The sequence below is a fragment of the Siniperca chuatsi genome, linkage group LG9 (genome assembly GCF_020085105.1).
Source record: "Siniperca chuatsi isolate FFG_IHB_CAS linkage group LG9, ASM2008510v1, whole genome shotgun sequence".
In the NCBI taxonomy this organism is placed as follows: Eukaryota; Metazoa; Chordata; class Actinopteri; order Centrarchiformes; family Sinipercidae; genus Siniperca; species Siniperca chuatsi.
In genome coordinates, this window is record NC_058050.1 from 30725465 (window position 1) to 30740950 (window position 15486).

The following is a 15486-nucleotide window of genomic DNA, read 5'->3' on the forward strand; positions in this document are numbered from 1 at the left end:
GTAGGTCAGCGGTTTGATCCCGGCTTCCCCCAGCCCACATGTCGAAGAGTCCTTGGGCAAGACACTGAACCCCAAATTGCTCCCGAGGGGTGTGTGAGTGTGTGTGAAACTGATGAGCAGTTGGCACCTGCCATCAGTATATGAATGTGATATGTAGTGTGAAGTGCTTTGAGTAGTCGGAAAGACTAGAAAGGCGATATACAAGTACAGTCCATTTACCATATAATCAATCTGTCTTTATTAAAAGGCTATGTACCACAGTCCTTTTAAAGTAGCTGTAAATTAAACCTTTTCTTAAAAAGGCCACTCTTGACACCAAACACCTCCGAGCCACATTATCTAAAGATATAGTCACTCTAGATGACATTGCCCTGGCCTCTGGCACCACAATAAGGAATCTCGGAGTTATCTTTGATCAGGATTTATCCTTTAACTCCCACATGAAACAAACTTCAAGGACTGCCTTTTTTCACCTACGTAACATTGCAAAAATCAGGCACATCCTGTCTCAAAATGATGCCGAAAAACTAGTCCATGCATAGGCTGGATTATTGCAATTACTTATTATCAGGCTGACCGAATAATTCCCTTAAGACTCTCCAGTTGATCCAGAATGCTGCGGCACGTGCACTGATGAGTACTCTCTAATATTAGCTTCTCTGCACTGGCTCCCTGTAAAATCCAGAATGGTAAATGGACTGTACTTATATAGCGCCTTTCTAGTGTTTCTGACTAGCGCTTCAACATACATACATATCTCATTCACCCCATTCACACACATTCATACACTGAAAGAAACTAATCATTCACACACCTTGGTTCAGTGTCGTGCCCAAGGACACTTCGACATGTGGGCTGGGGGAAGCTGGGATCGAACCGCTGACCGTCCGATTGGTGAACGACCCGCTCTACTACTAAGCCACAGTAAATAGAATAAAATAGAATTTTAAATCCTTCTCCTCACCTACAAAGCTCTTAACTCTTAGCTCTTAATGGTCAGGCACCATCGTATCTTAAAGAGATCATAGTTATGCTGCTATAGGCTTAGACTGCCTCCCTCTCCGTCTGTATGCATTCTTATCTCATTTATGCATGTTACTAACTCTACATCTTTTTTCTCTCGTAGTTTTGTGTGTTCTCGTCACTCTCCTCTCTCCTTCTGTCGCTTTCTGCAGGTATTTCTACCTCCAGAGCTGCAGAGTCTGAATCTATGATTGCAAGCCACCTACTGCCCCCATGTTCCTACTCAACACCCACTGCTACACTTATTATTATTAGTCTTATTATTATTGCTATCATTATTATGACAATTATTTTTAATACCACTATTATTACTTTACATCTCTATGTGGAAATTGCATTCTCTCTCTCTCTCTCTCTCTCTCTCTCAATTCAAAGGCTTCATTGGCATCAATGTGCAAGTGTGTGTGTGTGTGTATGTAACTGTGTGTGTGTAAGCTGATGAAGGGCTGATGTTTAGGGGAGGATGATGGGGTACAGTACAGCCTCTTTTTTTGGCTCAAAACCAACCTCTCAATTACATTTCAACCTCATCCATAGACTGTGAGTGGGTGAGTGTGTGTGTGTGATAGGCTATGTCAAGATAATTATTTGTCATATTCAGTGATGTTTCAACTATGTGTCCCTCAGTTTGTGACATGCAGTCACAATATTGTGCAGCTGCACGTCCTTGCAAGTGAGCACTGAGTCTGTGGTGACACTAGAGGAACCAGTGGGTGTGATTAGTGGTTGGAAAGCAGTGCTGGTCTGAGGTTGAAAAGTATTGGGTGTTATTTGATCAGTAAGTCTCAGGACCAGCTGACAGAAGGGACTCTTTGGGTTTCAGTTCTTGGGTTTGTAGTGCCTGAAATCTCAGTGTGTCTTTGGTGCTCAATTTGAGATGTAACCAAAATTTTATTGTTCTTTTTAAAATGTTAATAACCACTGGGTCTGAACGGTGTACAAAACGCTTCTCTCTCTCTCTCTACCCAACCGGTCAAGGCTGGGGAGTTTCTCCTTGCCACTATCGCCAAGTGCTTGCTCATGGTGGGAATTGTTGGGTCTCTGTAAATAATATTATAAATATTATATGAAAAGTGCCCTGAGATAACTTCTGTTATGATTTGTTATGAAACCTTTAAACTATCCATGGAAAAGAATTTAGAGAGCCCAGCCTAGTAAGGACTCACACCTTAACTTCCATTGGAACTCAATTTGTTCCAGAATCTCAGTAGCCCCCCCTTTGATATGATGAATGCTCATCACAACCACCATTTTTCTGAAACTTAAGTAAAGATTATTTTCTTCAATTTGGAACCTAAGTGAAGTTTTCTTCAACAAAAGATGCTTCTACATATCTCTACTGTAAACAAAAATGTGCATTTTAACTTCGGCTTGTTTGGGTTATCTATATGGGTCATGCATGAGTGTGTGTTGTCAAATATGAAAACTTGGGCTGTGTTAGTAGGATTGATAGTTTGTGCTACGTACACCTGTATGTAAGATGTTTGCCTCTGTACAAGTCTAACTAATGTAACATCTCAGGTCAGCAGCTGTCCTTTACCATAGACTGCATCTAATTAATAGTTAGATACAAGAAAGTGGGGGAAGGTACAGTGGATATGATAATCCCATGGTGACATACAGAGGTGATTTGGGTTGACAAAGAGTGGGAAGAAATGTATGCACATGTGTTGGCAGGCCGGAGCCGGCTCCCTGTGGAGATGGGTTGCTTGATCAATGCATTGGGGTGACTCGCATTTCCTCACTGACCAGCCGCTCTGATCACACCTGAGAATGGAATGCAGCGGCCGGTGAAGATCAAGAGGAATGGGAAGTGTGAACTTAGGCATTTACATAGCATTGTGTACCAAGAGGACATATAACCAACCACTTTTGTATTGCTGCTTCAGACATAGCAGGGAGATCGCCTGGAGAGGTCTCTGTGCTGTGTCTCCAGATGTATATCTGTATTTGTCTGTATTGTTAGATTGTTTGTAATGTTTGTAATAATTGTGAGGATTATAAATACTAGTTAAAAGACAATTGTAGGTCTCGTGTGGATCCCTTCTCATCAACCAACTCGGAGAGAGGTTTTTCTGACCTCGACAATTTGGGGGCTCGTCCGGGATGAGAAGGAGATTCTGAATTGAACAGACGGACCGATCACGGTGATTACCCAAGGCTCACAGCCGGCTGCAACTAAAAGGTAAGCAGAACCTGTTTAATCAAACTCTGCGTATTGGAAAATAACTAAATTGAGAGCATGTGGTAACAATTGTGATTACGTCCAGTAAATTTAAATTGAGATTAAAAGAGACTTGAAAAGAGATGATAATAATACCTTGACCTCGGTTTGGCTAACCACATCGTGTTCTGACGAGGGCACGAAACACGGGGTTCGAGTCCCACGTGAGCCAGGTTAGAGGCCTGGGGAGGTGAGGTCCCTCGAATTCTCGGTGTTCGGATCTTTGATCCTTACCGTTATAATTGGTTTTTGAAATTGGTAAAAGGTATTCATTGGGTTTGGGGTTCGAGTCCCCGGTAAATTTGTTTCATTGGGTTTGGGGTTCGAGTCCCCGGTAAATTTGTTTCATTGGGTTTGGGGTTCGAGTCCCCGGTAAATTTGTCTCATTGTGTTTGGGGTTCGAGTCCCCGGTAGGAATTTTTGTTTGTATTATTTGTGTCTGGGGTTGGAGTCCCTGTCTTAATTCTTCCAGGGAAAGACTGAATTGAGTGTCTCAAATACGAAAAGCCTCCCCTCTTTGTTCACGGATACCTAGCGGTATTAACAAAGTGATAAAGAGGAAGTTGAGTGAGAAGTAGTATTTGACTGGGTCAGTTGCTCGGGTGAACTCCATACAAACTGACTGGCTCAACTCAGTGGACAAGCAGGGACACATGGACGGAGAATTTGATAGAGAGTTGGATAACGGAGGCTGGGGTCCAAGAGACCACGGTCCCTGGAAGCCACTCAAAGAGCAAATTCCATATGGCTTGGTGGCTGTGGGTAACGTAGAATAAAATAAAAAAAATAAAAAAAACAAACAAAAAAGACGTAAGTGGAAAAAGACGTGTAAAGAGGCAGAGGAGAAGAGACAGATGTGGCTACAGTGGGGTCTTATCTGGCAAGGAATAGATCATTGCTGTAGACAAAAGAAGAAACAAGAGAAGCCTGAGGGTCCCCCGCCCTACCAATCGCAATCTAACATGCATACACACACACCGTCAACTCCTCCCACCTCTATGTATTGTTGAAATCAGGTGTTTTAGAACCTTCTTGCTCACCCTGAAACACTCCCATACTACCCATTGAGAAATAAGGGACAGGTAAATATCGCATGGCACATGACTTAAGGGCAATTAATGACATTTTAGCCACACCCACCATTCCAGTACCAAACCCTTACACTGCACTCAACAACCTCACACCAGAACAGAAATGGTTCACTTGTTTTGATTTAGCTAATGCATTCTTTTGTGTACCTTTAGCTCAGGAGTGCAGGGAAATTTTCTCATTTGCCTACATGGGACAGCAGTTGCAATACACCAGAGTACCACAAGGGTTTGCATTGTCACCAGGATTGTTTAATCAGGTTCTAAAACAGGCTCTAAGTGGTTGTGAGTTACCATCAGGTTGCACTCTTGTTCAGTATGTTGATGGTTTGTTGATTGCAGCTCCAGATCCTCAGTTGTGTGCTAAAGCTACAAAAAACGTTTTGCTCAGGTTAGCGGAGAAACGATTTAAGGCTAGTAAATCTAAGCTACAGGCTATCAGAACTCAGGTTTCTTTCCTGGGGCCGGTAATATCACAGAAGGGGGCAGGCTTGTCACATGCACACAGATCAACCATCTTACATCATCCCGGTCCAGTCACAGTTAAAGACATGCTTTCATTCCTTGGTCTCAAAGGTTAAGGCAGAAACTACATTGCAAATTATACAGGCCTCACACAACCACTTCGCAAAATGATAAATGCACAAGGTATGAGAAATCTTAAAGCTAAGTTGGACTGGTCCACTGAGGCGGAACAATGCTTTATTGACCTGAAGCAGAAACTGTCACAAGCGACGGAACTTGTTCTACCAGACTATACACTCCCCTTCTCTTTAGATGTTTCTGAAACACAAGGGGTGGTAAATGGTGTTCTGTTTCAGAAAAAAGGGGGGGCTAGACAAGTGTTAATGTATGTTAGCATTATGCTGGACTTGAAAAACGACATCCTACATGCACACAACATGCAGCAGGCGTGGCAAAAATTCTTCAGAAAACAGCCCATATAGTGATGGGACACCCCCTGACGATACTAACAACACACAGTGTGGTAGCATTTGTAAACTCAGACATTCACCATGACATCTCTTAGACAACAGAGACTCTGTAAAATATTGGAAGCACCAAATCTGACTTTCACACATGAAGGCATTAACATGGCAGACAGGATGGGGACAGGTGACCCACATGAGTGCGAGAGAGAAATCGCAAAAGATGTCAAGATGAGACCAGATTTGGAAGCCCAGCCTTTGCCAAGTTCAGAACAATTATTCACTGATGGGTGTTGCTACAAACATGACAAATTAGGGTTGAAGACAGCATATGCGGTAGTCAGGCAGACAGAAACAGGATATGAAACTATCAGAGCAGAGCAACTGGAGGGACAGCAGTCAGCACAGAGAGCAGAAGTGGTTACAGTGACAGAAGCCTTGAAATGGGTACAGGGCAGGGACGTCACAATCTATACAGACTCAGCATATGCTGCAGGGGCAGTACATGTGGAAATGAGACAATGGATGAGAACAGGGTTCTTGACAGCAGGGGGCAAACCTATCAAACATGAGGGAGAGATGAAAGAGTGAATGGAGGCTTTGAAATTACCAAGGAAGGTGGCAGTGGTGAAATGTAGAGGACATGATCAGGCTAGCACTTCAGTAGCTAAAGGAAACCAGGAAGCAGATACAGCAGCAAAAAGGGTAGCAGGGTACTTGCAAATGTACCAAATGATAACCAGTGAGGAGACTGAATTACAACCCAAACTCACTGCAAAGGCAGTAAAAGAATATCAAAAGGGGGCGGGGGCCCAAGAAAAAGCAGTATGGATGCAGAGAGGAGCTACAGAGCAAAATGGACTCTGGAGGGGGCCGGACGGACGAATGGTCCTCCCACCAGGTATTAGGGCAAGAGCCCTGAGAGAAGCACATGGCTTGGGGCATGTGGGGGCAAAGCAAATGAATAGGAACTTGTGTCATTGGTGGCATCCGTTCCTAGCAGATATGGCAAAGCATTTTGTAAAAAGTTGTACAGTCTGTTCACATTTTAATCCGAAGCGGGTGGTGAGACCGGAAATGGGGCATTTCCCTATTACTACCTGCCCTGGCCAGGAGGTGGTGATAGACTATACGGATATGATTGATCCGGTGAAAGGTTTTAGGTATTTGTTGGTGTGTGTTGATACGTTCACAGGGTGGCCAGAGGCGTGGCCAGCAAAAAAGGAGGACAGCGCTACGGTGATAAAATGTTTGATTAATCATTACATTCCCAGACATGGTTTCCCAGCAAAAATCAGATCAGATAATGGCACTCACTTTAAAAACACAGATCTACAAAAGAGTAGAAGCGATGCTGGGTTTGAAACATTCATTCGGCACTGTCTACCACCCCCAGTCACAAGGTAAGGTGGAGAGAATGAATCAGAACATTAAACAAAAATTGGCTAAAATCTGTGCACAGACAAAACTGAATTGGGTGGATGCATTACCCCTGGCCCTGATGACAATCAGGAGCTCCCTCAATCAAGGAACAGGGTTTACACCATATGAGCTGCTGACAGGAAGACAGTTTCCGGGGCCCAGTGCCGCTCTGGGACTAGGGGAAGAAGGAGAAAAAATGGAACACAAGACATATTTTAACGAATTGCAAGCTCTTGTCTCAGATTTCTCCAAACAGGTTGGCGAAAGGCAGGCGCTGACAGAAGGATCCACTCTACCCACAGCCCGGTGGGTATTACTGAGAGTCATCAAAAGGAAGTGGTCGGAGCCCAGGTGGACAGGACCATTCGAGGTCACAGAGAGAACATCACATGCGGTCCGGGTAAAAGATAAAGGCGACACCTGGTTCCACTGGAGCCAGTGCACGGCGGCCGAGGAGCCAGGACGGAGTGTGGAGGAGATCGGAGCAGATCTACGGCAACTACAAGCTGAAAGCACCGGCTCGGCTGAGTCGGAGAACACCCAGACCCCAACAAAAGAGGCAGAATAATCCTCTGGTCTGTGGTCGAAAGGTACAACCCCTGTACCCCGAGAGGAATCACACTGTTAGCTGCAGGAGGGGAAGTGCTAGTAACTTCTCCTCTAGGTCATAGAAGAGTGTGCTGGACGAACACAATTCCCAGCCTGAAGTTGAAGATGACGTCACATCCTGAAGGAAAAGACTGTGAAGTGAAATAGAGGGTTTTAATCTCCTAAAACAGAGGTTGCTGTTTTAGTACAAAGTAATAGAAAAGTTCCAGTCATAAGATGGGGATGTGGGGCAGTCCTAAGGGGGCAGCGGTTACAACTGTATTAGGAGTGTTACTTGTAATTTAAATTTGGTATTTTACTATCTCTTGCTACTTTTGCAGCTATTATTATAACTTGTGGTTGTTGTTGTATTCCATGTGCCAGAGCACTATGTGTCAGGATTATCACCTCCACAATCCAGAAGCAGGAAGGCCCTAAACAAATTAGTATGATGCCTCTTTTAGATTTTACTGCCAAAATGTTACTGCAGATGAACAAGACAACAAAGTAACAAGCAACAAAGTTCACACTCAAAGTAAGAGTATGAATTGTAGTTTAAATATAGCCAGCAATGCATGATGTCCAATTTATTGGACAGAAACATACTCTTTAGTTGTTACTTGAGGTTGCCAAGCATTTACCTGCAAGGGTCTCCTACTATACAAGGATTGGCAAGATGTTCCTGAGCTGCTCAGCGTTTCTGGCCATCCGTTGGGCATTTTGGTTTTGAGAAAATGGTGTTGCACTTAAAACAGCTGGCCAGTGGGTGGCAGTGTATGGGATGACAAACTAGCATCCACTGTAGTGGCTGATGTGCAACTACATCATCAAAACCCATGCATTTACAAGAAAACGGCTTTTGAATAGCTGTCCACTGTAGTGACCACTATAAAGGGATTTATAAACACCATAAGACAATCAAAATGGAAAATCATTTTACACGTTGACACCACAATGTGTTAATGGGTTTGAACGTGTTGTTAACGCGTTGATTTTTCACACATTAACAACATGTTAACAATGTGTGATCTCAGACATCAATTTCACAAAGTTCTAAACCATTTGGCCACTTGTCTAGTTTGAACGGGTGAGTGTCATAAGTTCTCACTGGGTGCTGAGCACCAGGGTTAAACCCTTTCTGTAAGCCTAGGGGTTGCCTTCCACCATTGTAATTTCAATTTTGTATTTGTGGGGTAACTTTCAGGGATGGTCATCCACTCACAGGGAAAAACGAGCCAAAACGCCTAAGTGTTTCAACCGGTTTGGGGGGTTGGAACTCAATTACACCCGCGGTAGCACCACTACCTATTCCTTCGACCTCTGTGACATCATCCAGTGCGGAGGAGACAAAGCTGGGTGGCGGGGATATGATGTGTATTTGTGCGCAAGTGGGGGTTTGCAGCGGATGTGTGACACAGGCCTAGATCAAGGAATGCCCACGTGTAGTAGTTGGGGGGAGGTGGCTAAGTATACAGGACCACATTGGAAGCCATATGGGCCGTATATAGAGAGAGAGTGGTGGACAAATATTTCCTTCTACCGTGAGTCCAGTACATCTGGGGGGTTGAACCCCCTGTGGCTAACCATGGGGGGCCAGTGGCGCATCCCTGCTCTACATCCCAGGGGGCAGGAGAAGACTTTATATTTGTTTTTGGGCATAGATCAGTCAGGACAGGATAGCTGGGGGATTTTAAAAATAGATTTCATCAATCCCCCGAAAGTGAATCTAACCCAGGCAGGTAGTATAAATACATCCCGACCTGAGATGCTCAGAACGGAGGGGGACCCCAAGGTGATCACGGTAGATTACAACCTACTTAAACCATTAGATGTCATAGCCATGGCCACCGGATATACGGAGAACAATCTTTGGCTCGATTGGATAGCTCAGTCTGCGCGTGAACAACAGGTAGGTGATTGTGTAGCATGTGCAGCAGCCAGACCACACCTTTACACTGAACCAGCCCCGCTCCACCCTGACGACCCATGGGGTTACAACTGTTTGCTAGGACTGACACATCAAAGTACACCCACCAACTGTACCACATTAGCTAGTATTTTTCCACCCATTAAGAATACTACAACTACAGGGGCATTCACACCACATAAAGGTAAAGGGGGGTATACATGCTTCAATTTCACACATCCCAAGCCTAGTGTTAATTATGGTCAGGTCCCAGCTGACTGGTGCAAGGTTACACAATCCAACAACTCCCTAATTGGACCTTGGGCGAGATCAGGACTCTATTATTATTGCGGGGGGCACAGACTATTTGTACACGTTCCTAAGGGCACGATAGGAACTTGCGCGATGGTAAGGTTGGCAGCTCCACTCACTATGATCGGCAATCACACTGTCAGACCGACTCAGACTTCGCCCACAACATTGACAGCCCGCGCGCCCGTCACGTGTTTTCCAAACGGTCCACTAATTCCTTTGACCCCACCAAAGACTCACCTACTTATATTGACGCTATCGGGTTCCCAGGGGCGTACCTAACGAGTATAAATTGGCAGACCAAATTGCAGCAGGTTTGAAAATATCCCCATCCTATCCGCGCTCGTTCTCGTTACATCCAATAAAAATGTCGATCGGATTAATTATGTGCATTACAATGTGCTTAGACTGTCTAATTTGACCAGAGATGCGGTAGAAGGCCTTGCAGAGCAAATAGGACCAACTTCATTAATGGCAGTTCAAAATAGGATGGCACTAGACATGCTGTTAGCTGAGAAAGGAGGCGTATGTGCTATGTTTGGAGATCTGTGCTGTACTTTCATTCCTAATAATACCGCCCCCGATGGGTCAGTCACCAGAGCGCTCGAGGGTCTTAGGACCCTGTCCAAAACTATGCATGAACACTCAGGCGTCGATAATCCCTTAGAAGAATGGATGACCTCCATGTTTGGACAGTGGAAAGGACTGATAATGTCTATTTTAATGTCTCTTGCTACTTTTGCAGCTATTATTATAACTTGTGGTTGTTGTTGTATTCCATGTGCCAGAGCACTATGTGTCAGGGTTATCACCTCCACAATCGAGAAGCAGGAAGGCCCTAAACAAATTAACATGATGCCTCTTTTAGGGACTCCAGATTTGGACCACGAGGACACTTTTGAATTGGAAAAATGGTGTTAGGAGTGATCTCTTTTAGGAGAGATCAAAAGGGGGAATTGTCAAATATGAAAACTTGGGCTGTGTTAGTAGGATTGATAGTTTGTGCTACGTACACCTGTATGTAAGATGTTTGCCTCTGTACAAGTCTAACTAATGTAACATCTCAGGTCAGCAGCTGTCCTTTACCATAGACTGCATCTAATTAACAGTTAGATACAAGAAAGTGGGGGAAGGTACAGTGGATATGATAATCCCATGGTGACATACAGAGGTGATTTGGGTTGACAAAGAGTGGGAAGAAATGTATGCACATGTGTTGGCAGGCCGGAGCCGGCTCCCTGTGGAGATGGGTTGCTTGATCAATGCATTGGGGTGACTCGCATTTCCTCACTGACCAGCCGCTCTGATCACACCTGAGAATGGAATGCAGCGGCCGGTGAAGATCAAGAGGAATGGGAAGTGTGAACTTAGGCATTTACATAGCATTGTGTACCAAGAGGACATATAACCAACCACTTTTGTATTGCTGCTTCAGACATAGCAGGGAGATCGCCTGGAGAGGTCTCTGTGCTGTGTCTCCAGATGTATATCTGTATTTGTCTGTATTTGCTGTATTGTTAGATTGTTTGTAATGTTTGTAATAATTGTGAGGATTATAAATACTAGTTAAAAGACAATTGTAGGTCTCGTGTGGATCCCTTCTCATCAACCAACTCGGAGAGAGGTTTTTCTGACCTCGACAGTGTGCACATATGTGATGGATGATTAATGTGAGCACCACAGATAGCTAAAATGATGATAATAGCAGAAACTAAAGAATATGCCTTGGTGTGTCATGTTTGGCCACTGAAGTGTCATGTTGGCAATGAATGTCATCAACAAAGAAAATGCTCATATGCAGCCTTGCCTTACAAAATTTGACCTGAGGCTATAGACTAGACTGTAACAAGTCTACAGCCATGCTAGAATCTCTGTGAGGCTGTACTTAGGCATATTAGTGCTTTGAGATAAATGCTAATGTAAGCATGCTAACATGCTGATGTTTAGCAGGTACAATGTTTACTTTTGTCACCATCTTAATATTTGCTATTTAGCACCAAACACAAAGCACAGTTGATGCTGCTGGGAATTGCATTAGTATTGCAAAAATGTGGTCATAAAACAGTAAAAAAAAAATTGAACAAAGGGATTTGTTGGGTCTCTGTAAATAATATTATAAAGAGTACGGTCTAGACCTGCTCTATAGGAAAAGTGCAATGAGATCAAATAGTTGTTGAGATATATAAGTCTAGACCAAAGTTGTGGGCCAACAGACCGACAGACAGACTGACATTGCCATCCCTAGAGCCATACTGCTAGCGTGACTAAAAATGTGTCACTCGTACAGAAAACAACTGCATCATCAGCAAGCTGATAACAGCATTCTGCTCAGTCATGTTGTGTCTTCTCATACAAGTGAAGATATATACACCTTGGTTGGATGGCGACATCATATTGTTGTTCTACATACTACCCTGCTACCATAACAAAATACTGTGCAATGTGAGCTAAAAAAAAAAGTTCTGTCAGAGGAGACAGGAGACACACCTGAGAGGCTGATGGTGATGTCATGGCTGGTGAACATGCCTCCAGTGCTGACCCAGAACGAACATTCAGCCACGAACAGAGATACATCATGTAAACATATGTAGCTTAGGGTGTCTTAATTTTAAGAAACAATGAACTCTTCTCTTTCCTCTAATCTCTGCTGACAGGGTTAGTATTTGTGGAACTTGTTTGTGACACCTGAGAAATTTGACTAGATCTTACAGATTAACTGTGCGCTTATAACAATAGGTGACAGAGTGATTGAGTGTTCTGTACATGGCAGCAAACATGCAAATCACAGAGGCAGAAAAGTTACCTTCAGCTGAGTGCTGTTCCTGCAGATGTAATTCAACATGCTCCTGCAGGATGAAACAGCTGCTGCAGACCAGTGCACACATGGGGCAGGAGAAGAGCTTCTCTGTAACTAATACAGGACAATTCAAGTCAATGGTGACTTTAAAGTTTGAAATAAAGATTGAAAAAGTTGAATCACCTTTCACCTTTCAGACGCTTCTGTTTGGCTTCACTGTGCTTAGATTTAATTCCATTATTGTCCTCATTACAATGCCTGACAGACCCCTGTCTTGTTTTAGGGCTTTGTGTTGTCAAAGTGATAGGTGCATTCTCCCCAGGTGATGAACCCCCACTTTCTGGTGTACTATTCTGTTTAGGTTGCACTGAGTCTGTGGTGACACTAGAGGAACCAGTGGGTGTTGCTTCACCAGCTGTATCACAGCTGTCCCTAGCCGAACATGATTGAGATGATAATAACTTTGGGGCTCTTTGGAGCGTCTCGCTCTCAGTTACACCAACGTGTGTTCCAGCAGAGTAGCCTGAAGTGGATGTAAAGTGAGCCGGATCCTGTGCTCTGTGCTCTGGATGCGCAGAACTGATGTGGAAGCAGAGTTCATCGTAGGACACTCCAGACAGGGAACAGAGCGGGCAGTGCATGTCATTTTCCAGGTGGCTGAGAAGGAGATGTGTCTTCATGTCCTCTTCCAACATTATCTCCTCACCACAGATTTCACAGGTCAGCATGGCAGCAGGCTACGGACACAGACAAGTTACTTTCACTTTCCTGTGAAATGGCTTGTTATCACACCTGAGTGTATCAACAGAATTGTGTCAGAGGCACTAAGTATGGAAAAGTGCCAGGTACTGCAAGTTCGCACCAAATCTTCAGTCTTTGCTTAATTACAATTTGCTACACATTACCTGATTTAAATAATGAATTAGCTTTATGGTGTAGTGTACTTTATTAAGGAAAAGTTACATATTGTTGTTTATGTTAGGGAAGCATGAAGCACTGGTGCATTTGAGTTGAGCTCAAGTATTCACAGGTGGAGTAATTTAGCAGCATGGAAGAATAGGGGAAGCTGGTGAGGTCAGTAGTGAATCCTACTGGTTGGCCATGACATGACACCTGTCATGAACAAGGAGTCTTTATGAAGGTTTATTACTGTTGTCATTAAGTGTCATTCGGTCAATGTCTTTATGACAACTTGACATTAACCAAGAAGAATTGTGGAAGCTGGTGAGGTTTCTTGTCCTCATCAGTAGTGAATACTACTGGTTGGTCTTTGGGCCTGCACAATGTGGTTGGAACTGGTACTGGTTGGACGCTCCTGCTTGTCAGGTGAAAAGAAGCAGCTGACGCTACCATGTCTCACAGAGCTGAGGTGACATGTCTGTCTGGGGTAAGGTACTGAAAATAGTATTGTTTTGGTGATATTTTCCGCACCAAAACTCAGATATCATAATCAGCCAACAGACATGTTACCTCAGCTCTGTGAGACATGGTAGCATCAGCTGCTTCTTTTCACCTGACAAGCAGGAGCTTCCCCAGCAGGTTCAAGTACCAGTTCCAACCGCATTATGCAGGCCCTAAGACCAACCAGGTTGGTCATCATGGTTATGATGGTGTCATGTCAGTCTTATGCACCCACCTTCAAATAAAGTGTTAACGAGATTGTTAATCACTTTTTCACACAGGGCCATGTAGGTTTGGATTTAGTTTTCCCTTAATAATAACAACCTTCATTTAAAAACTGCATTTTGTGTTTACTTGTGTTATCTTTGACTAATATTTAAATTTGTTTGATGATCTGAAACATTTAAGTGTGACAAACATGCAAAAAAATAAGAAATCAGGAAGGGGGCAAACACTTTTTCACACCACTGTAATTCAGCAGAGACACATTAGACACTTAAAAATAAGTGTCTAATGTGTCTCTGCTGAATGGAATCTCCACGTACGCTTTCTAAAAGATGAACTTTTTGCTGGTTTGTGTTGCGTGTATACAACGCATATAGTAAGGTTTGTACTAAGAGAGCTAAATAAATGTTTACAAGGAGTGTAACGCTGCCATGATCAAAACTATCGTAAATAAGCTGATTTTTTAACAGAACTTGGCATACCACGGTGAAGTTAGTTTTAAGTTGGATATTCGACAGACATTCACTCGGGATCCAGCAGCGTCTTCTTACTCAGTTTCACCCAGTGTTGGCAGTAAGAGGGCGGTTAGCTCACCTCCAAGCGCTATCAATCAATAAATAGACAGATATCTCTCTCTCTCTCTCTCTCTATATATATATATATATATATATATATATATATATATATATATATATATATATTTATTTATTTTTTTTTTTGATGGTCCCTAAGTGAAACCCTGTGGTTAAGAGCGAGCGCTTGGAGGTGAGCTAACCGCCCTCTTACTGCCAACACTGGGTGAAACTGAGTAAGAAGACGCTGCTGGATCCCGAGTGAATGTCTGTCGAATATCCAACTTAAAACTAACTTCACCGCGGTACTTGACATTTGAAGTACATTAACAGTGCTACTGAACACCGCATTGAAATGTGATTGGAATAATGGTGTCACAACGATTCATACAACGTTACATGAACACATGTATGTCACACAGTGCAGACACTGATTGCCAGACACATTCAACACTTTAACATTCAACACTTTGACAAGCATCGTTGCCTTTGTCTAATAAGTTGAAAATCCACTCACGGTTAATGCGATGAACTTAATGTTCACAAGGAAGATAGAGGCAGCCTATATTTTGCTTTCCTTTCTTCAGCTTCGAAACCTTGCAATTCAGACTTATGGCGCCACCATAAAACTGCGACTTCCGGCCCAAACTTTCACAATAAAATAATTGGCAATGGGAAAACATGAAGGGACTAATTTATGGTGTAAATGAAAATGTTGTTTGTTTTTTGGGGGTCTTTTTGTTTCGCGTCATCTATCTTTTTGTTTCTGAGATAAAACTATGCTAGATGCAATATTGCTGACATGACCTATTACAAAACCACAATGTTTGGGCTACAATATTAAATATCAGTGATTTGGTGCTATTTCTTTTGCATCTCCACCATTGGTGAGGGTGGTCAGAAAGACGATGACAGACAGAAACAACAGAAATGTCATTATCGTATTAAATATGTTGTTTGTGTGTATGATTTAAATACAGCATACACACCGAAAGATTA

At 43.2% G+C, this 15486-nt stretch overlaps 1 protein-coding gene and 1 pseudogene across 2 annotated transcripts in view; one reads left to right on the forward strand and one right to left on the reverse strand.

The window, feature by feature from the left end:
• The window catches only part of LOC122880953 (zinc finger containing ubiquitin peptidase 1), a 48932-nt gene extending 33793 nt beyond the window's left edge, over nucleotides 1–15139 (reverse strand). For both annotated transcript variants that reach the window (XM_044206523.1, XM_044206522.1), the window contains exons 1-3: nucleotides 15005–15139; nucleotides 12480–13026; nucleotides 12296–12403 (exon numbers count right to left, since the gene is read on the reverse strand). In XM_044206523.1, the coding sequence (XP_044062458.1) occupies nucleotides 12296–12403; nucleotides 12480–13017 (646 nt within the window). In that variant the 5' untranslated portion in view covers nucleotides 13018–13026; nucleotides 15005–15139. The remainder of the gene's footprint in view (nucleotides 1–12295; nucleotides 12404–12479; nucleotides 13027–15004) is intronic.
• LOC122880957 lies at nucleotides 1203–9669 on the forward strand (annotated as a pseudogene).
• Nucleotides 15140–15486: the final 347 nt, after the last annotated feature.